At 41.1% G+C, this 23,526-nt stretch overlaps 1 protein-coding gene across 5 annotated transcripts in view; it reads left to right on the top strand.

Moving 5' to 3' along the window:
• The first annotated feature begins 3,591 nt into the window (after positions 1-3,591).
• DGAT2 (diacylglycerol O-acyltransferase 2) overlaps positions 3,592-23,526 on the top strand; it is a 53,503-nt gene continuing 33,568 nt past the window's right edge. The window contains exons 1-3 of one of the 5 annotated variants that reach the window (XM_074304104.1): positions 3,915-4,339; positions 4,901-4,989; positions 5,213-5,345. In XM_074304104.1, coding sequence (XP_074160205.1) covers positions 5,312-5,345 — 34 coding nt within the window. In that variant the 5' untranslated portion in view covers positions 3,915-4,339; positions 4,901-4,989; positions 5,213-5,311. Of the gene's footprint in view, positions 4,340-4,887; positions 4,990-5,212; positions 5,346-23,526 lie in introns of those variants that run through there. The other 4 variants (XM_074304110.1, XM_074304103.1, XM_074304107.1 and 1 more) reach the window with 4 other exon arrangements.

Genomic DNA, 23,526 nt, shown 5'->3' on the forward strand with positions numbered 1-23,526 from the left:
GCCTCATATACTTATAAGCCATGAGACTCTGGGAAAGTCATTTAGCCTCAGTTTCCCCATCTATAAAAAAGTAATAACCTCACCGGGACATTATGAGAATCAAATAGATAATCAATCTGTAAAGTGCCTAGTGAGTGCTAAACCTTGGGGCTTCAAAAAGAGGCAAAAGACAGCCTCTGCCCTCAAAGAGCTTGCAATCTAAGATGAGTCAACAACCAAGGACAAACTATGGATATTTTGTAAATGTCCATAAATAGATTAAATAGAAAATAATTCAGAAGGACATCACTAGGGTTAGCAAAGATTTACTATGTATGTAAGTATGTAGATGATAATAAATATGAAGTATTTTGCAAATTTTAAAGCAATATATAAATGTCAGCTAAAATAATTATAACTTATTTAGTGCTTATTATGTGCCAAAAACTGTGATAAGTGAGTTTTTGTAGCTGCTATCTTATTTAATCCTTACCACAATTCTGGGATGTACGGACCATTATTATCCCTTTTTTACAGATGAGGAAACTGAGGGAAATGGAGGTTAAATGAACTATCTTATTTGATCCTTATACAAACCTGGGAGGAAGGTGCTATTATTACCCCCATTTTACAGAAGAGGAAACTGAGAAAACGGAGGTTAAATGACTTGCTCAGGATCACATAAGTAGTAAGTTTCTGGGGTCAAATTTGAACTCACCTGATTCCAGGCCCAGGACTTAGAGTAGCCCCACCTAGTTGCCTAACACGAACATCTTTTTATATTATTATTATTAATGCGAATGTGAAACATTATCGGTACAGATTTTTTTTTGCAGTTGTCACATCTGTTATATATACGTATATACAGTCTGATTCCCAGACAAAATTCCCTTGAGGACAGGGATCTTACTGATCTGCTTTGAGGAGTATCACAGAGATCAGGAATTCCAGCAAGGCATTTGACAAAGTCATGTTATCCTTGTGTATAAGATGTGTGGGTTAAATGATAGTACGAGTGCTGTCATGATCCAGACCTATAATCCCTTCTACTGGAGGTTGTGGCTCCCCAGGACTTCCCAGCTTCCGTAGGGTAAAGTTGGGCGTCACTATGGTGAAATCCTGGGAGCAGCCTAAGGCAAGGGGCACAGAGCCTGGTCACAAAAATGGAACAGATTCAATCTTTGCCAAATTGTATTGGAATAAGGCCCTTGAGTGGCTGATGCGGTTCCAGCAAGGGCAAGAAGGAGAGGCCCAGTTGCAGATAGATAAATAAACAGACAAGACAGACAGACAGATATGTAGGTTGATTGATAGGTATAGAATAGACAGACAGATCTAGATAGATAATATTGATAGACAGATATACAAATATGGTTAGGTAGATTGGAATCCAAGTACACCAGAAGGTGTCTGATATTACTACCTAGGAGAAGGTATCAAGGGCCACAGACACTGCAGGGGCTGTGCTGAGCAACGTTTTTGTCCGTAATTTGGACTAAGGCCTACATTGTTTATATGTCAGATTCACAAAGCTGAGAAGGATGGATATCTAACACACGGCACAATTGTCAGGACTTTAATAAGTCTCCTGACATGCTGAAACAACAGAACAAAATCTAACAAGATTAAACTGAATGCAGAGCAATGTAAAGTCTTGCACTTCAATGCTGGAGAAGCCATTTCACAAAAACAGGATTACAGAAAGTGTGGCTGTGGCTGCTGTGTGGGCCTTCAGCTCAGGGTGGATCAACAGGGGAAGTGGCAGCTAAAAGCCGAGTCTGTGACCTCCTGGGCAGGTAGAGGAACCCTGACGCGGCTGTGGGGGAGGAGATGTTAACAAACGCTGGGTGACCCATGAGCTCTTTTTTTCAAGGTCACTGCTAATGCTTGCCTGGGGGAATTGGCACATTCTGCCCAGATTCTATGATATTAGGCTGAATTAATAGAAGCATTGTGTTCTGAATGAGAGGAGATGGCAGATAGGAGGAGATGGGCAGAGCTGGAGCTAAGATTTCTTGATTCCGGGGTGAATTCAGTTGATTGAAAGATGGGGAAGGGATGTAATTATTCAACATGGTAGAAGGCCCATCCTAAGTAGAATTGCTCCAGAAAAGGGGGTAGTTCACCCCAAAAAGAGTATGGCCAAGGACTCTTCTGTCTAGCTGATTGATGGCCTCTCTTGGAAGGCCAAGAAACGCAGAGATCATACAGGTGGGGTGGGAAACGTGTCAGAGTCAGGGGCTCTCAGACTGCGACGTTTATGGGCCGGCCTGGTATGGCAAATGGGCCGAGGGGCGGAGACAGAGTGGGAGCTTTTGTTTTTATTACAGTCCGGCCTCCCACAGTCTGAGGGACCTGGCGGCCCCTATTTAAAAAGTCTGAGGACTGCTGAAAGGACACTAGATGGTACCGTGGGTGGGTCAGTGGGCCTGGAGTCAGGGAGACTTGAGGAGAAGTTTGGCCTCAGGACATTGATAGCCCTGGGCGAGTCCCTTAAACTGTTTCTCAGTTTTCTCATCTGTAAAATAGGGGTGGTCGTAGTGTCTACTTCCCATGATGCTGTGAGAATGAAATAAGATAATATTTGAATACAGAACATATATATATATATATATATATATATATATATATATATATATATATATATATATATATATATATATATATATATATATATATATATTTAGTTAGCTACTATGATCTAGAAATCAATTTTCTTGTAAAATGAGATTACTATTTAACTGCAATTCAGTCTTTCTTAGTATCAATTTTTAAAATCCCCTGTCGGGGTCCTTTTTGAAATTAGAGTTATAATTATATAAATTACATGAGATAGTTCTGGCTTAGTGGAAAATGCAGGACAAAAAAGAATCATTTAGGAGATTTCGAAGTATTTATTATTGCTATTCAGGATCTAATTGGGCAAAGAAACATCCAGTCAGGGCCGCTTGTGAAGAACGCCGAGCTTTCCCAAAACGCCAAAGGCAAAGCTCAGATAGGACGCGGCTCTCTGGGGCTCCCCAGCCCAACCCGAACTTAGGTAATTTTGACGGAGGACATAAAACCAATTTATTCCGGCCGCGGCTCCCGCTGATCCCTGACACGGACAGGGTGGCGGGAAAGTGTCTGAGAGCGCCTCAGTAAGTACTCAGATTGCCGGTTCCCTCACCTTGAGGTGTATTTATTTGTTCAGAGGAGTTCCGGGGTTTCTTTTAATCCCGTCCCTTTTTTAGAAACGGGACCGTGTGAGAATGTATTTTGCTTGAAAATTCCCCTCCATTACAAAGGTTTTCTTATAGGATAGATGAAATAGGAGTGAAAAAACTTGATTAAAAAAAAAAAAATATATATATATATATATAAAATAATAATAATTATTATTATTTTTAATTTGGGAGAGGCCCTACAATTCAAAGGCTGCTTTTATAAAGCAGGGACACGCATTCAGCGTTCCCGGATCTCGGTGTCCTGCTCTGAAAAGTGGGGATGTCTGACCCCCGCGTCCGCTCCAAAGCCTCGGGTTTTGTCACTTCGTTCTCCCGGCATGTGCTCCCTTCCCCCCTTCCACGTTCTAGAACCCCCGCCCCGCCCCCACCAGACGGCCGTCACAACAGGTACTAGAGCAGGAAGGGGGGATGGTTTAAGAAGGGTTATGAGTAAGGAAGGATGCAAAGACGAAGATCTCTCCCGTCTCAGACAGCATTCCTATCTGACTGCCCCACCTCCTTGCGCGCTCCCCGGTCGTTCGCATACACACATTAAAGAGAGGGAGTTGTGAAAGGGAGTGGAGACCCCTCTGAGAGGCTTTGGTACGCTCCGGGGCGGAGTCTTGGAGTGAGAAGGCGGGCGTCTCGCGCACCAGCCCCACCCCCCGCGGAGGTGGGCGTGACCCCTCTGTGAGGTTAATAAATCGAGGCAGTGCCGAGGCGGGCGGCTGCAGAGCGAGCCGGCTCCGGAGCGAGCGCACACGGCGCCCGGGACTCCCCCTCCCCGTCGCCGGTGCCGGTGCCGGTGCCGGTGCCGCTGCTGCCACCAGCGCGGGTTGTCGCGCGCTTCTCTCCTCCTTCCTGTCGCCGCCGCCGCCGCCGCCTCCTCCTCCATCCCCGCCACCTGGTCCGGGTCTGCGGTCGCGCAGGGCAGGCGGTGCTTCGCCCCCACCGCGCCCCCTCGGGGGAAGCCCTGGCCCTGCGGGCCGGGGGATGGAGCTGGGGCGCGCGGGGAGGAGGCGGCTGCTTCCCGCGGGCCACTGAGCGGCCATGAAGACCCTCATAGCCGCCTACTCCGGGGTCCTGCGAGGTGAGTCCCTGGCGGGGGCGCATTGGGAAGCCTCCGTGGGCGCGTTCCCCTCGCCTGCAGCCAGGTGTGTTTGGAGCCTCCGGCGGAGCTCCAGGGGGAGGGAGGGAAAGGAAGCCCTTCTTGTGGGTCAGAAGGGGGTGGGGGCACTCTCGGGGAGCTCACGATAAGGGGTGCAGCGGCAGCGAGGTCGGGGAGCCCCCTCCGGTGGTGTCATGAGGGGGTGTCCCGGGGTGAGGCGAGGGGAACTTCCTTCAGGTGTTAAAATGGAGTTGGGGGGGCCGCTGGGAGGGCGGGGTGTCAGGGATAGAGCGAGGGGAACCTCTCTTACGTAGGCCCCTCATTATACGGGCGTTAGGGGGATAAGGGGAGTCGGGAAGCTTCCAGAGAGGTGGGCTGTCAGAGGGAGGGGATTGAGGGGGGCCCTTTAAAATGGATACTAACTATGGGGCAGGGGAACGTTTTAATGATGGGGGAGGTGCAGGGGTATCGAGGAAGGTGTGGAGGGGAGCCCGGTCCCAGCTGCTGTAATGGGGCAGAGAGACCCCTCTCTCTGAGGTGGGGAAGTTGGGGATAAAGTGAGAGGAAGGGGCTCCTTGCGTTTTATAACGTAGAAGTGTGCCCGCAGGGAAGAGCCGAAAGCTGGGTGGTGGAGAAGTCGAGGAAGGAAATGGGAGAACGCTGACCAGAATTTGGTGGCCTGAAAGCCCCCGGAAGGTGAGGTTAGAGATGAACCTGGGGGTGGGGCGAATGCTCCTCCTGGGTCTCTGCAGGTGGGTGAAGTCCCTAAAGGGATCCTGTGAAGGAGGAGGGACTTGGTCTTTCTGCTTCACTCTCCCCTTGCAGGCTGAGGCGCTGAGGAAGGGTTGAGGAAGGAGTGGGGGTTTTTGTCCCTAACAAATTCCCAGTTCTTCCTCTGTTTCCTCTCCTCCACCTACAGGACCGGTGTGGTTCTCGCCCCTCCCCCAGGTGGAAGCGGTGTTCTCCGCAGTCCTGGGCCCCTCGCGACACGGCTGGGGGATTGGGGAGGAGAGACTCTATGCTTCTCTACCAGCCCCCGACTCCGGGGAAGGGTAAATCCTGTAGATTTATAGTGATAACTAGCAGTGACATGAGCGCCCCATCACTGACTGGGAAGTAAATGACTTTGTGGTGGGGATATTGACTAGGTCCCTGACAAGTCGCACAAGTCGCACTGTTTGCTAATAAGTGGCTTCTGTTGTCCGTCTGTCTGCCTGTGGGAAGTCTGGCTGTCAGAGTTGAGTAATTGTACCCGGGCAACCCAGCTAGGAAACCAGGGCTGGATTCACTAACTACCCCTCTGCCCTTCCCTGAGCCGTGATAGGTCCTGAGTACTTGTTCCAACCTTTTGTTATTGGCAACCAGCAAGACAGTATAGCCTCCCCCCACATCACCCCAGACTTAAAACCTCAGCTGCAGGGAGCTAGGGACTGACAGGATGGGGGATGGAAGCAGGGTTTGTCAGGCCCTGCTCTGACATTTACTGGCTGTGTGGAAATTATTCTGTTTCCTCACTTGCAAAACATGATTTGATTAGATGGTCCCTAAGAAGGTCTATTGAATTTTTTACATATATTTTATTTTTTGGCATAAAGATTAGAACAAAGAAATTCTTGAGGTTCTTTCCAAGTCTGGGCTTCTGTAATTATGTAATACTAAAGCAGACCAGGTAATAAAGGGGAGAAATTAATGCTTTGCAGCAGTCTTTCAAAATGGAATAGAGAAGCTAACGATAGGACGAGTTGAATCTTTGGCTGATCAGGTTTGGCCAGAGGTGGCAGCTGAAACTGCACCTCCCTAGTTTAACATCCCAGGGAACATATTTAGATTGAAAGATCACATGTTTATTAGAAAACATATTTACTGAAATATTCCTTCACTCGCTTCTGCATCCCTTAGGCAGTCAGCTCTGGTGAACAAGTGAATAATCATCCATTTTGTGAAGCCTGTTTTTAATTCAGGGTCCCTATTTTTCTTCTGCTGACCTGCCCTTCTACTTCAGGAGACTGCGCCAGGCAGCTAGGTGGCTCAGTGGTGGAGTTCCAGGAGTCGGGAAGCCTTCTTTTCTTGAGTTCAAATTTGGCCTTAAGTACTTACTAGCTGGAGATCTTAGACGAGTCACTTACCCCTGTCTGCCTCATTTTCTTATCTCTGTAAAGAGCTAGGGAAGGAAATAGTAAACTACTCCCCTATCTCTATCTACTCTATCTAGAAGGTAACTCATTTAACCGCACAATAAAAGCCGAGGTAGAGGATAGCACTTGGATTCCGGCAGTTGGATGTTCTCTGTTCTCACCAGTTATGAGCTGCCATGGTGTGGGGGAGAGAACCCCCTAGTAAGAAGAACTTTTTAGAAATCTAGGTTCTGTCCTACAGAACTACTAACTGGGAGATCTTAGGCAGCTTGCTTTATCATTTCAGCAGATCTCTGGGCCCTACTTTTCTCCATAAAATAAAGATTAGATTAAAATAAGGCTTCTTAAATCTTTTTTGTGTGTGTCCTGGTGGTTTCTGTCAATCCTAGTGTAGCTTGAGGAATCCTTCCCAGAAAAATGTTTTTTAAATATAATACAATTAAATCAGGAACCTTTTTAAAAAGTGTTCATGAACTAAATCCTATTTAGAAAAAAATTTTAAGTGAAGAGGGCTTACATCAAGTCTGAGATAAAATTTAACACAGAAAACTTACACAGGTCACTTATTAAGATGTTTGACTATAAATGTCTTTATTTCTATGGGACTCAGTTTTCTTAAATGTAAAATTAAGATAATGCTAGTATTATTTTTACAAGATTACGGGAAGGAAGCAATTTATAAACATTAAATCATTATAAAAATGAAAGGGTTACAGTACAGGTCATTTAACACATACAAGTATTGAAAAAGAGGCAATATTCAGTAAATCTAGGGTTCAGAGAAGATCATTATGTTCTAGAATAGGCAAGGTTTCTTGGAAAAGGAAGTTCAGTCTGGGACCTGTAAGATTCAACTGGGAAAGGGTATGTGTAAAGATTTAATAAATGTTTGCTGAATTTGTTTAATTGAATTAATAGCTCACCTGTATTTCCCTCCAGTTTAGAAAATATTTCTTTCCAACAACCCCTGTGAAATAGGTATTGCAAAAATTGTTAACAAATAAAGTTATATGTGTAAAGTGTTTTGTAATAATAGTAAAATAACTAGCATATAAATGGCCCTTTAAGTTTGAAAAGAGTACTTTGCAAATATTATCTCATGTTATCTTCTCCACATTCCTAAGAAGTAGGTGCTATTGTTTTCCCTCTTTTACATATGAGTAAACACTTGCTCTGTGTGTGAGGATAGATTGAATTCTGGTGTTCCTGATTCTAAACCAAGCACTATCCATTGTGCTACCTAGAAATAATAGCTATAGGTTTGCAAAACATGTCATATGTTGATCAGTAAACTTTTATTAATTGCCTAGTGTACTGGGCTAAATTCTGGGGATACAAAGAAATATAAGACAGCCCCTGTTTTCAAGAAGCTTAAAGTTGAATTGATAAATTGAAAATAATCACTGTGTTTGCAGGTTTTTTCTTCCATTACACTTAGAAAGTGATCTAAGTAAACTGGAAAGGTGGTAGAAAGTGGTCTAAGTAAATTGGAAAGGTGGTGTGTTCGAGTGTGTGTTTAGATTATGAAGGGCTTTGAATGCCAAACAGAATTTTATATTTGATCTTGGAGGTGAGCAAGAGCTCCTGGAGTTTATTTAGCATAGGGGTGACACGGTTAGAAGCCTTCTTTAGAAAGATCATTTTGGCATACGAATGGAGGATAGACTGGAGTGGGAAGAGAAATGCTTGGAGCAGCCAGGGGGTTGTTGCAATAGCCCAGGTATGAGGAGATAAAGGGGGTGACAAGTGTCAGAGGAAAGAAGCATATGTGAGAGATATTATGAAGATAAAATTAGTAAGACCCTGGGACATAGTTGCTGTCATTATTTACAGATAAGGAAATTGAGGCACACAATGGTTAAATGACTTGCCCAGGTCCCACAGTCAGTGTCTGAGGTTAGATTTGAACTCTGTTTTTCTTGGTTCCAATTCTGGCACTTTATGCATTATGGTGTCACCTATAATGCTTCAGGTGCTATATGAATGTTGGCTACGGTCATTATCCCTAGTTTCCAGATGAGAAACTAAGGCATATAGAGATTATGATCTGCTCATGGTCAGCTTGTAAGGACGGAAGCTTGTCTTTGTGCTCTCTCCATGATGTCCCACTGCCTCTGTAGTTTACAATCCTCGTCCCAGTCTGGTTCCTATAGATACACAAAGCCCTATGCTTGGCACAGGGGGCTCTAAGATGAAATGTCTGCACTGGAGGAGTTTACTATGCCCTGCAGGGATTTAATAGACCCATTGTAGTAGGGACAAAGGAAAGAACCATATAAAATGCTCTAAGAATATATGAGGAAGGAAAGAAGAGTTGGAGCAGGAAAGTGGGTAGTAAGGAAACAAGGATAAAGCTTCATGAGAAAGAGGAAATGTGAGCTGGGTCTTAAAGGATCGTAAGAATTTCATTATTCAGATGTGAAGGGGCTGTGTTCAAACCATTGGTAGGGAGAATATTGCCACTGGATGTGTGGAAGTGGGAAAAGGCTGGAGGAGAGATTTGGGAAATGTCTAATGGGCCATTTGGCTAGAGCACTGAATATGTGAAGTGGACTTGCTTAAGTGTCTCCAGGTGAATCAACTTGGTTGGTTATCTGTAATGAAAAAATAAAAATTATGCATGTTAAATCCCTCAGTGATAACCTTTTGACAACCAGCATGATTTAGGAGATGTGACACCTTTCTCTCCTCCCCCACAAAACAAGAAGAATATTTGGGATTATCATCTTGAATATCTGTGCCTGACTTCTGTTAACATCAACAAATGAGGCTGAACTCTAATTATCCTGAAGGAGGAAATGAGAATTCTTCAATTCTCTTATTAGATTTCTGAAAAAAATGATATGTCTAGTGGATAATGGTTTTGAAATTAGAATGCTTGCATTTCAGCCCCAATTTTGACACTTATTAAACTAAATTACTTAGGGTAGGCATCTGGGTCACTCAGTGGATAAAGTGGCTTAGTGTCAGGAAGACCTGAGTTCAAATGGGGCCTCAAACATTAACTATGTGACTATTATTATTTGTTATTAATTATTATTATTTATTAATTATTATTTAATCCTATTTACCTCAGTTTCCTTATCTGTAAAATGAACTAGAGAAGGAAATGGCAAACTACCCCATTATCTTTGCCAAGAAAATCCCAGATGGGATAACTAAGAGTTGAACATTACCGAAAAACAACTTAACAAGAACAAATATAGGGCAAGTCAGAGTTTTTAGCCTCTTTCAAACTCAATTTCTCCCTCTATTTTTCTGTAAAATGGGGTTAATATTTGTACTTCCTACATCATAGAGTTGTTGGATCAAATGAGGATATGTAATGATATTAAAGTGATTATATGAGTCATCTGATTTTAGACTTGAGCTTTTTTGTTTTTTGAATAACCCTGTTCCCAGCTACCTCATGTTACAGAGGAGAAAACAAGCCTAGTGTCTAGCAGCAACTAGCCCAGAGTCACATAGGGAACTCATGTCAGAGCTGAGACTAAACTATAAGACCCCTGAGTCTCACTTTAATCATTTACCAAATTCGAGGCTGGATAGCATTCTGAAAGATCATTTCACTCTGAGTAGTGAGCTGCTTTGGGACTTTAGGCTATTTTCTCTCCTCCCCCTCTTTTTAAATCCCAAGTAACATGCATTACATGTTGGGTGGGAGTGGAGCTGGGTTTTGAGGTGTCTAGTCATGGACAAGATCCAGCCCCTTCCCTTGGCCATATGCCATCAACCTTCTCCATCCTGCCCCAACTTGGCCCCTTAGCTCCAGGTTTGGTGAGGGTTGGAGGAGGCAGGATGAAATGGCCAGCTCTCTAGCCTCATGAGTCTTTCTCAGAAAGAGCAATTCTGGAGCCCAGGCTTGTGGTTGTACCAATCAAGTGAAGATTGAAGATAAGAACTCTGCTCAGCTGCCAACATCAGAACAGTGGCCCAGAGTGTCTCCCTCGGGGCCTCCTGCTTCGGGGTTGGACTTGGCCTGGGCTCATGGGCAGCTGGCCTGGCTCACCTGAGGCCTAGGTAAGAGTCAGAGAAAAGGATGAAAGAGTGGTGGAAGAGGATTACAAGCCCTTCTCCCTTCCTGAATCTTAGAATTGCAGAGCTGGAAAGGACCTCCTTTAGAGATCATCTCATCCAATCCCCTCATTTTGTCCTTGAAGAAATTGAGGCCCAGGGAAGAAGGAAGGGACATGCTTAGGGTCACAAAGCCAGTAATTTGCCGAGCCAGGCGGGACTTAAAAACAAGTCCTCAGACTCCAAATCCATATCATCTTATCCGCAGCTTCTTAAACTTGTGGGTCTTGTAGCTGAATGTAGAGGACTTGAAACTGTATTTTATTATCAGTAAATGTTTGATTTGAAAATATCTCTTTTATACAGCTGTATACCCCACAGTTGTGTGAAAATTTCTTGGATAGAAAGGGATCACAAGTGGAAAAAGTTTTAAGAAGCTCTGATCTAATCCAGTTTGCACATGAATAGGAATCTCTTTTTCAGCATTATGTATGTTACCTCTAGACAATAATTTTAAGTAATTTTGAGGAAATCTGTTAAGAGACTTAAGTTTGTAGGAGAAGGGATAATGTCGGAAAAGGCAGAAAATTTTCTTCATTTGTAGGCACATGTGAAGGGATAAGGACAGGTAAACTGCCATGTTATTTGCAAGACCTCATGAATACTTACTTGCCAATTGCAGCCTAGAAAGAGATCCTTAAATGAAATCTGTGTTAAATACTATACCTAGGCCAAGCCTAGGTATTAACAGGAAATAAAAAGTATGTTATTTAATTTGTTCACTCATGATGAAGTTTAATATGTGATCTCTGTCTTTGGAGAGATTACATGGTCAAGTGAGACATAGAAAACTGGCACATTGGAAGTTCTAAATAAATTTTTGTTCATTGATTTTCAAGGAATCTCAGATTTTGGAAGATTTGAAAAGGTTAGAGCCTTCTGCATTAATTATACTTGTATTTAACCTTGTGGGGAAGAACTAGCAGCATTAGGTAAACTTGTAGAGGTGCAGGATACAAGGTAAAACTTCCTGACTATTAGAACTGACCAGTGATGGAGGAATCTGAAGTGGTAGAGAGGGAGTTTTGTCACTAACTTTCATTGACAATGAACTAGCTAACCTTTCACCTTTTCATCTCTAAATGTCTGGCCTACTATGTTGCAAAGAGCATTCCTGCTCAGGTAACCTTTGTCAGAGGTTATTGAAATTCTATGAATTTGCAAAATGTTAAAAAATTTGTGCAACAAGGGGAAGCTGGATGGAGCACTGGCTCTGGAGTCAGTAGGACCTGAGTTCAAATTCGGTTTCTGTAAACACTTGTTAGCTGTGTGACCCTGGGCAAGTCACTTCATATCTGAAGTGAAGTCACATCTGACTTCAGGGCTAGTGCTCTCTAATCACTGAACCACCTAGCTTTCTTTTCTATTCTTAAATGGAGTTTCTCCATTAAATCTCTCTCTTAGCATGTCTTTGGGGCATGGAGGTGACTTTAAACCTGTGGCTATAGAGTGAAGGTCCTAAGACTTCTTGTTTAGGCCCATTGCTTGTCTGTTTGAGAACCAGTCTAGTTGTTTCCCCCCCCCCCCCCCCCAGGCTGGAGTTGTGACTTGCCCAGGGTCACACAGCTAGGAAGTGTCAAGTGTCAAGGGTCCTTCTGAATTCAAGGCTGGTGCTCTATCCACTGCGCCACCTCGCTGCCCCTAGTCTAGTTAAGTTTAAAGAAGCTTACTATCAAGTGAGAATTATCTCAGCTATCATAACCCTCAAAAATAAGCTGCCCATGTGGAGAGTGCTATATCTTTTGTAATATGGAATTACAAAATAAGGATAAATGATACCATTTACATTAAGAGACCATGGGAAAATTAAATGTGATCACCTCTTCCTTCTTCTCTTCCTTTTTTTTTTCTTCCTCCCTCCCTCCCTCCTTTCCTCCCTTCCTTCCTTCCTTCCTTCCTTCCTTCCTTCCTTCCTTCCTTCCTTCCTTCCTTCCTTCCTTCCTTCCTTCCTTCCTTCCTTCCTTCCTTCCTTCCTTCCTTCCTTCCTTCCTTCCTTCCTTCCTTCACAATTGGGATTAAGTGAGTAGTTGTCCAGAGTCACAGAAGTGTAAGTACGTGGCAAGTCCTCCTAACTCCAGGGCTGATGCTCTGTCAGCTGCACATCTAGCTGCTCCTGTGATTGCCTTTTTGTTTTGCAAAAAGCACTCTTCATAACTGCCTTTTGTCACCCCTCCTTTATGGGTGACAGAACAGACTCAGAGAGATGAAATAATATAAATTTTCCTAAAGTAACATAGCTAATAAATGATAGAAAATGGGACTTGGGTTGTGAAAACAACTAACATTCTTGAAGAACGTTAAAGAAGTCCATGATTGAATAATTCAGGGTTCCATGGGATTCAAGGTTTATACAGAAGAAACCAATTTCCACTTTTCATATGTCCCTGCACTGTGACTGCAACCCATTTGGGGAATTTAATGGTGACTATTACTGTGATGTACTCTTGAGTCTGGCATTGTCACCAAGCAACCTCAGATACCTCCCACACCATTAGTTATTTAAAATTTACTGGCAAGTAATGGGGGAATTTGCCACTGGGTGCTTGGTTCTATACTTGGGTTAAAGGTGAGGGCCGAATTCATTAGCCAAAGTGTGCTAGATATATGTCCCTAGAATAATGATGATGATATGTCCTTAGAAAGTATGTGTGGCACAGAGTATAAGAACTAAAAGTATTGGTAAGTTTCTCAGACTACATGAGAACTGCTTTTGTGCTCAAAGCAGACTTTGATCCCTGAGTTTGCATCCATTGTCTTTGCTATAAATCCACACTTCACAAAATGTTGAAACTGGAAGGAGACTTGAGATACTGAGTTTAACTTCTTAATTTTATATATGAAGAAACAGTACCTGGAGAAGGATACCAATTTTACATAGTTAAGTAGGCCCTACTTTAGGAAATGTTATAGATGAGCCATCTAGACTTATATTCATAAAATATACTTATTAAATCCTGACTAACCTTGTGCAGCCAGGCTGCTGTTAAGTATTAGACTTCCCTTAATGGACCTCAGTATTGGTTTGTAGATTATTTGAGTTGTTTTTATTGTGTGTGTGCCTACATGTAGATCGAGCTTTAAGGAAACCTAATTTACAAAACAAGAAAAAAATTAGAAGGCAATTTTATTATAAAAGGATTATTTTCAAGGATTCCACGAAAAGCTAATTTATCCCCAAACCAGTGTTCTTTCCAATGTAACATACTATCTTCATACTTATCTCCATTTACATGAGGAAATTCAGGTTCAGGGAGTTGTGACTTCTCAAAATTGTAATTCTTTTCAATGAGCTCCATTACTCTGGTATAGTCAAACCTATATTTATGTCTCATGTAAAAGGAGATGGAATGACTTAAAGCTAAATTGGAGATTTCTCAAGATTTGTGACATGCTTATGGAAGTTCAAAAGAAAATCAGGTTTAACTTATAATTTCAATTTATGTATGATTTTGGGGGAAGGCAGGATTTCTTTTTTTTATATTTATTTATTTATTTTTATTAATTTTATAATTATAACTTTTTTTTTGACAGTACATATGCATGGGTAATTTTTTACAACATTATCCCTTGTACTCACATCTGTTCCGAATTTTTCCCTTCTTCCCTCCACCCCCTCCCCCAGATGGCAGGCAGTCTCATACATGTTAAATATGCTATAGTATATCCTAGATACAATATATGTGTGCAGAACTGAAGTTCTTATTACACAGGAAAAATTGGATTCAGAAGGTAAAAATGACCTGGGAAGAAAAACTAAAATGCTCATACAGTATTGTTGAAGTGTATAATGATCTCCTGGTTCTGCTCATTTGACTCAGCATCAGTTCATGTAAGTCTTTCCAAGCCCCTCTCTATTCATCCTGCTGCTCATTTCTTACAGAACAATAATATTCCATAACATTCATATACCACAATTTACCCAACCATTCTCCAATTGATGGGTATCTGTTTATTTTTCAGTTTCTAGCCACTACAAAAAGGGCTGCCACAAACATTCTTGCACATACAGTTCCCTTTCCCTTCTGTAGTATCTCTTTGGGATATAAGCCCAGTAGTAATACTGCTGGATCAAAGGGTATGCACAGTTTGATAACTTTTTGGGCATAATTCCAGATTGTTCTCCAGAATGGCTGGATTCGTTCACAAAGGCAGGATTTCTTAAACTTTTTCCACTTGTGATCTCTTTCTGCCAATAAATTTTTACATGACATCTGGTCTAAAGGTGTATAAAATAGGTATACAAAATCAAACATTTACTGATGATAACTCATAATTTTGTGACTCCCACATTCAGTTATCAGAACCACATCTGGAGTTGTGAACCACAGTTTAAGAAGCTGGGAGGGGGAATCAGGGGTACCTGCTATCAGGTCCACAGTTAGCCAATTCTCTTGATTGGAAGTTAGAATATAGTTTTCAAAGGTCTGTGGGAAAACATAACCATTAATGTACTACCAGTGGAAGTTAGTAGCACTTTTCAAATAAAAATATAATTATAAGTCACTTATCATGGAAAATAGCATTCATTGGATGCAGAGCCCTGGAACGGGTATACAACCCATCCATGAGAACCACCCATCTTAGAGGAATTGATTATTCTTGTCCATACAGAATTGTTAATGTGAAAGGGCCTTCTGCCCTTATAGAGATATAGCCCTTTACCTAGTTGGGGATTCCTAGTTAAAGGAACAACCTTGACCTTTGTGCTGTTTTCCAAGTTCAGTGCTTCTTATTCTTCAAGCCAAAACTCTCTTTACTTTCTCCAGGAAGCCTCTTCTGGCAAATTAGGCTGTCATGGATTTTTCTCTCATTTGACCTGCATAGCTATTTTTTTTTTTTTTTTTTAATAGCTTTTTAATTACAAATTTTTTTTTTTACATTTACATAAAAATTTTTTCAACATTGACCCTTGCAAAATCTTCTGTTCCAAATTTTCCTTCCCCCTACCCTCTCCCCTAGATGGCAGGTAGTTTTTAATACATGTTAAAAATGTTAAAATACATGTTAAATGCAATATATGTATACATATTTATACAGTTATTTTGCTGCACAAGAAAAATCGGATCAAGAAGGAAAAAAAAAAAAAGACTGAGAAAGAAAACAAAAATGATCTGCATAGTTCTTGAAACCTGTACCACAAAACAGTACTCAGGTCTGCCCTGATTCCAATATTGGCATCATTAACTGTTGTGGTTTACCATGTCACTTCTTCCAATATCAGTTGTTTGATAAGATCATTTATTTAAGCCAGGCCTTCCCCACCCCATGCCCTAATCATTCTCCATAGATTCTGTACACACCCATTGAAACTAATATATGAGCATATGCCTATTTTCTGTAGAACCAAACCTGTGCTTTAGGCTAAGCTCTGGAAGTGGGTGGTGCTAGTTTGGGACTTCTTAGGCGAAATGAAGCTTAAGAGTTAGGGAGAGAATCCATCTTGATGGAGAAGGGGGGGGCTAATGCTGTACAATGAGGGACTTGATGATCTCTAAGGTGCTTCCCAACTCTTAATAGCTTGAGAGGGTATAGAATAGCTTCTACCCTTGTGATGCAAACAAAGTGGAAAGAGCATTAGTTTAGGAGTTAGGAGAGACCTGGGTTCAAGTTTTGCCTATGGAATCATAGACAAGACTCTTCACCTTTTTTAGTCTATTCCCTCATCTATTAAGCAGTAGTAATAGTTATTTTACTTAACTTTTGAGGTTTACATGAGACTTAAATAAAATGATGTATATAAAGTACTTTGCAACTGCATTACCTGACAACAAATGTCAGTAATTATTAATAAAGTTTTTTATTCAAACAGCCCAATGAGATAGAATTATTGTTCCCATTTTAAACTTTAAGAAGCTGGGTCTCAGAAGTGGAAACGTCATCACAAAACTTAACAGTAACAGGGATAGGGAAGGGAACTTTCATTTCATTTTTATATGGAGCTCCTGAGGGATGATGCTAAGAGGTTATAAATGACTTGCCTGGGGTCACATATCCTGTATGTGTCTGAGACAGGACTTACATGCAGATCTTAGACCCACTTTAGTCACTATGCTGCATTCTCTCTAAATATATAGCCTTTTACTTTTGCAGAAGATTGAACATAAATTATTCCATCCTCAAACAGCCTTTTGAAATGGGTAGAACAAGTATTAATCTTTCTCCCAAGGAGCTAGACTTGTCTTAATTCAACATCTATAAAGTACCTACTATGTATGTGCAAGGCACCATACTAGGCCATTGCTGATTAAGTGACCAAAAAAAGTCTCTATCCTCCAAGGACTTTAGATAAGAGAGCTCAGATTAAAAGTTTTCCCATGCCTTTGAGCCAAAATTTACCTTCCTGAAACTTCTTTAGGTCTAGCAAAACATGTCTAATCCATCTTCTATATCCTAGTCTTTCAAATATATGAAGAAAGCCATTGTGTCATAATTTCTTACCACTCCCCAACCCCAGGTCTTCTCAGAGCTAAACATTCTCAGTTCCTTCCTAATTGTAGCACCCAGAATTAAGCATACTATTTCAGACTTATTATCACCATACTTAGGACAATGAACTGTCTACCTTGAGCCACTTTTTTTTTTCTAGCCTCTTGTCCCAACTATATTCTGAACCTCATTTTGATTGTTAATGGTAATTCCCATTTTTGTATGACTAATGTTTACAAAAATACTTCTCTCATAGCATCTTTGTGAGGTAGATTGTGCTGATGGTATTATCCCCCTTTTGCAGATGAAGAAATGAGGCTGAGAGTTAAAATGATTTGCCTGTAAGCCTCACAACCAGCATTGAACCAGTATTTTTCCTAGAACATACCCCAATTAATCTTGCTATCTTTGTATTTGATCACTGCTTACTCAGGATAAGGCTAAGGATAAAGGGGGGAAAACCCCCTGGATTTGGCAGATGGTGATTTGAAATCCAATTCTGGCACTAGATTTATAATCTTGGCAAGTCACTTAACATCTCTGATATTAGAAAAAAAATTGCTTTATAAACTTTACTGTGTGGGATTTTTAAATTACATCTTATTCACCATAAGTTCCTTTAAAGAAGGTAGAGACTGTGTGTCCTTGATAATAATAATAAGCTAATACTTAGTATAAGGTTTTTTTTTATGGTTTACACAATGCTTTTCTGGCAACAACTCTGAAAGAAAAAGGTAGGGATTATTGCCCCCACTTTATATAGAAGGAAACTGAATGGTGATGATTTGATTTGACTATTAAGAAGTAACACTTGGATTCAAAGTCAGGTATTTTGACTCTGAATAATAGTGTACTTTCCACTGAATTTTTCTGTCTTATGCTAATGTCCACACCAAAAAAGTTATGTCATACTCCATATAATTTGCTCCAAACTAGTTTTGGAGAATTTGTGATTATGATTAATTTTCTCAGGACCTTTGACTACTAAGTAAAACTATCACTGGAAAGAGCCTTGGAAGCTTTATAGTTCACCCTGTTCTAGGGTTCCCTTCTATAGCATCCAGAATGAGGAGGAACTTTTCTTCCTTCTAAAGCCACCCATTCTAACTAGACAGTTGGAACTCAGTAAATGATGATTGAATTGAATTTACAAATGGTAGGTTAAGAGGGGCTTGGCAATAGAGCAGTTAGATAGATGGCGCTGTAGAGTTTATTGGGTGAGTGTCACATTATTAACCCATATTAGATGTTTGGAATGGATCCAGACCTGTGAGGACATGAGGAAAGAAAGGGAAGGAATTGATCAGTCACTGAAATCTCCAAAACCATGTTAGAACAGAGATCCTTTTATCCTATTTCTTTTCTTCTAGGAATGGATAGTTGAAGCAAGAATTTGATTTCCAGGGAGGAATATAGAACAGAAAATGTTAGTATTGGCAAGGATCTTAAAAGTTAGAATTTTAGCACTAGAAGAGAGTTAAGTCCAACCCCCTAGTTTTGCAAAGAATGAAACCTAAAGAAAGGCCAAATGATTTGCCAAAAATCACATAGGCAGCTCAAAGCTAGGACTAGAACCTTAGTCTATGGACTTTTCAGTCAGTTGATTTTTCTACAAGACTCTGTTTTCTTGAGATTAATATCTTTTAAGTCATGTAAACCAGAGTGACCACAGGAAATGAGGCCAGCTTCATTGAAATTGTGAAGCAGTTTGGAAAAAAGTTTATTTAGACTTGAAGAGTCAGTCAGATACTTGCTCTGCTACTGAACGATTCTATGGCTGTTAAGCAAGTTTCCTCAGGATTAGTGTGAGGATTAAATGCCAGCCTTTAAAAAGATATTCAAATGTCAGCTATTATTTTTCCTAGTTAAATTACTATTGCAAGAAAGTCTTCATAAGCTCAGTAGCTATGTTCTCAAAAAATTGGGTATGAATTCAATTTTTATTTACTAAAATGTATTGTTCTGTGGCTGCAGAGATACTCTGTCTTTTGTGACTGATTTTAAAAAGTTTGCTTTTGGGGCAGCCAGGTGGTGCAGTGGATAGAGCACCAGCCCTGAAGTCAAGTTCAAATGTTACCTCAGACACTTAACACTTCCTAGCTGTGTGACCCTGGACAAGTCACTTAATCCCAATTGCCTCAGCAATATATGCTTGAAAAATTCAGCAGTGTTAGGTCATATAACAAACTGCTTCCTTTACTTGCCATGGGCAAGCAAACTAATAGTCAGACAAGCTGATTTTGTCTGATTCATCACCTCTCTTTAGCACCTTTACTGCCTTTGGGTATGTGTGTGAGAAGAAAAGACCCACAAATGTGTAGAGTCTTCTTGTTACACAATTATCAGAGGATGTGGAATGTGAATGTTTGTTTTGTCAGTGTGGACTGAAACCCATCTAGATCTCATGGTCCTGGGTAATTCTCAGCAATGTTCTTTCCCCATAGAAACTCCAACCTGCTAGAGGTCCTGCTCACAAAAAAAGTAAAAATGCTAATCTGGGTGATATAAAGTTCTGAAAGAAATGACAAGACTGTTATTTAGTTGATGGAGAGGAGAGTTATACAAGTGTCCTTTGGGATCCTCTTGCACTCTAGTGCTACAGCATGTAAGAAAACAATTTTAAACTGGAAAAGACCTTACAGTGAACAATGTACGATATAGAAGAACCTGAGGACATAAAATGTTAAAACTGCAAATTGGGAGTCATTTATTCTAAACTCCTTGTTTTACAAAGGAGAAAGATGAGATCACAAACAGAATTGATCAGAGTCACACAGCAGGTTAGTGGTAGGGCTGAAACTCCCACCTGGGCCTTCCAAATTCAGATCCAGGTGTTTTTCTTTAACAGTATAGTACCTCTCCATTTCTGAAGTAGTATTTGTAGCTTGGACGGCAAGTCCTTCTTACCTCAGAATAATAGTCTTCTAAGGCTTCCTCTCACATCTGATTTCCGCACCAACATCCACAACAGCTGGACCCTAGACGATTGTCATCTGCTGCCTGATGTTGGAAGGTAAATGAGGAAGGAGCTCGCTTAGCTCCCAGCATCCATTGTACATGGACTTGTGTGTGTCAGGTGGGGAGCATAGCTCTGGGCATCAGTAGCTTCACGATGGCTGTTTGCGCTTTCTCTTGGGCCTGGTTACTCCTCTGGGCAGCAATCCAGTTCCCTGAGCTAAGCCGAAATCTGACTTAGAATGTAAGATCTAGATTTCTCTGGGCTTCTCTGGTTCAACCCCTTATTTCTGTCATATTCCCAGAGGTGAGAAAGGGACCTGTTTTCCATAGGCCATGTGGAGTTAATGGCAATGTGGCTGAAGCACTTTTCACTAGGCACCACAGAATAGGACTGGATGGTGCCCTAGAACCATTCTGGGATGGCTCTTTAAGGAGGCAGGTGAGACCCACAGAAAGTCAGGTTAAGGTCCTCAGAAAAAAGCCTTGAGTTTGTCAGGAGACTGTGATCCTGGGCAAGTCAGTTCCGTATTATGGGTCTCACTTTATCTGAGAAATTGATCTCTAAGGTTTCTTTCTAGTTTAAAAAAGCTATAGTTCTATGAATATAATCATAGCTGACATTTCTGCAACATAGTAGAGTGCTTCTTCATAACAACCCTCTTAGGGTACATTGTCTCAGGATTCTTATCCCCAAGACTGTTATCAATTGTAAAGTTGACAAAACAACCTTGGAAAGGAGTGGTTATCCTAAGATCAACACAAGTGTGTGCATGTGTGTAATATGTGTGTGTGCAGGTCAGTGTGTATACATATTTATATTTTTTCTTGTAAGCAGAGAGTATTGAATAGTATCAAGCTCAAACTAATCACTGAAGGCTTCCTGGAGGAGGGGAATCTGAATCTGAAGGGTTTCAAGTTTAAGAACTGGGAGCAGCGGCTTGTAGGACAGGCCACGCCCAAATCTGGAGGAGGGAAAATAAAAACAAAACTCCTTTTGGCATCCCCAGCCAATTGAGAGAGAGGCACCCAGCCTATGGATCTTATTTTTAATCAAGACCGAGTTTTGGTGATTGAGCTTCTCTCCTAAAGGATAGACCTGGTTTAGTGGGTCTGATCTAATTATCTAATGCTGTGAATGAGTTATAGGGATTAAAATTTAAAAAAAAATTTTTTTCTTCTATAAATATCAGGTAATATTGAGAGGCTACTTAGTATAGTTGGAAGAATATTAAATTAAGATCTAAAAATACTTGACTGGGATCTGAAGTCTGTATCTATAACTTCTGGGAAACCAGTGCAGCTCTCTGGGCCCCAATTTCTTTAGTTGTTAAAAAGAAGGGCTTGGATTCCCTGACATCCAAGGTTCCTTTTAGTTCTAACAGTCTATGTTTCATTTTTTATTTCCAATTATAAATTGTGATGAAAAGAACACTAGATTTGGAGTCAGAAGCCATGGGTGCAGGTCCCTGCTTAGCTACTCTGTGATCCTGGGTAATTGTTTCATCTCTCAATTATTAGCTTTCGTTTTCCCATATGTGAAATGAGGAATAATATATAAGGCCCCTTCCAGTTCAATCTTATAAACTAATGGTAAGATAGATGAAAGATGAAGGCTGACCACATTCTTCCTTGCCATTAGTTTGGCCATATATCAAGCCAATAAGTTAGCCAATCCCAACTCTCATTTTCATTGTTTCCTCTACTTTACCTCTGTACAAGCTAGTTGAAAGGGAATCTCATATTAAAGGCCTAGTTCATTTTCCCCCTTGATTTTTTTCAGTGAACTAGAAAAAAAAAGTATTAGTCAGAAAGGAGAGCTCTAGGCTCTCTGGTATTTGTATTATATTTTTGAAGTATAACCCTCTTGAATTCCCTCCTACACAGAGAATCTGTTTGTGTAACCTGTTGGGCCTAAACCCCATACTAGAACTATTCCAACCACTTCCTTTTGCCTCATGAGAGGAAGTATTGGGGGGGGATAAAGAATAATAGATAATAAATGAATGAGTAAATAAAATTAAAGAGACTTGAAGTCAGGATTAAATTTAAATCCTGGCAAATACTTTTACCTGCCATCAAATAGGGATTAAGAAATTTGCCTTTCCTATAACTACTGGTTGTCTTGTGAAAAGCATTTTGAAAACTACATAACTGTGAATGGTTTGGGTTGTGGTCCTAGACTTTCTTCCCTTGTAAGTAGGGATAATAAGACCAGAATCATCCATCTTATGAGACTCTAAATGTAAAAGCGTGACAGAATTGTGGGCATTAAAACTATCTTATGATTGGGAACTCATTTCAGGAGATACCTCAGAGCCCTTAGTAGGTCATGTTCCCCTTCTATTCAGAAAACTCCAGCAGCTCCCTTTTTACCTCCAGGACCAAAAATCGTCTTTTTTCATAACCTGACCCATTTTCCCCCATTCTTCCTACACATGACCCCATTCCTCAAACTCTGTGATTCATGTACATTAGCTTTGCTTTTCCTCAGACACCAAATTCCATCTCCCATCTCTCTCTACTTTTGCATTGGCTGGCTACCATTGCTGAAAGTCTCTTCCTCTTCATTTCCACTTTATAGTTTTCTAGGCTTCCTTCAAGAATCAGCTAAAAATCCCACCTACAAGAAGTCCTCATAGTACTAGGGTCTTCTCTCGTGGGATCACCTTCAATTTACTCTTCCTGTGGTTTATTTATACAGTTGTTTGCCCTTTGTCTCCCCCATTATAATATGAGCTTTTTGAGGGGCAGGGTCCAGATTACCTTTATTTTTATTCCCAGCATTTAATATTATGCTTGACTTGAAAGTAATAAGTACTTGTTGATTGACATCCTGTACAGTCACCTACAAGTGGTCATTTGGCCTCCTTCCCTAAGATCCTCCCATCCTGTACCCTGATTTAGGATTCTTTTTCAGACTCTTCTCACTTCAACTCTGATAATTATGTTTCATCATGCAAAATAGAAGATTGGAGCCCAGGTTCCATGCTTCTGTAGGGTGTACCACCACTCGCAAGTTTCTCAAGACTGTTTTGCCCTATAAAATGGGTCTCTGCTCTCCTCCCATTCTTTCTTCCTCCCCCTTCCCCAGGGTAGGGTGGGGTACTAGGGTAGATGAGGGCCTATTGGACATCAGGGCCTTCACCTAGAAATATCATTCTTAAGCTTCTCTCCTACTCATTTTAAACCCACCCAACTCCTAGAACTAGATTGTGTCTGTAAAGTACATCAAGACTAGACTTTCTGGTTCAAAGGAAGGTTAGGCCATCCCAGCTCATGTCCTGAATAATAGAAAGGAACAGCTTTTTTTTTTTTTTTCTTTCTTCCCACAGAATATTCGAGTGTCATTTTTTTTTTTTTCTTTTAATTCACAAGCTCTCTGAAAATGCACACAGACACATGAGTTCCACAGTAGAAAGAGGTTAGAATTAAATGTTAGGAAGGAAGAGAGAAAAGGAGCTAAGGAGTATGGTAAGATGCTAGACTGCCACAATTTGATGTGGAACCTTAGGCAAAGAAGCACTTCAGTCCTTGCAATGAACTTTGAACACAGGGAACGATTAACTCTAGATCAGTGGTCCTCAAACTTTTTAAATAGGGGGACAGTTCACTGTCCCTCAGACTGTGGGAGGGCCGGACT

Source organism: Sminthopsis crassicaudata, chromosome 3 (genome assembly GCF_048593235.1).
Source record: "Sminthopsis crassicaudata isolate SCR6 chromosome 3, ASM4859323v1, whole genome shotgun sequence".
Classification (NCBI taxonomy): domain Eukaryota; kingdom Metazoa; phylum Chordata; class Mammalia; order Dasyuromorphia; family Dasyuridae; genus Sminthopsis; species Sminthopsis crassicaudata.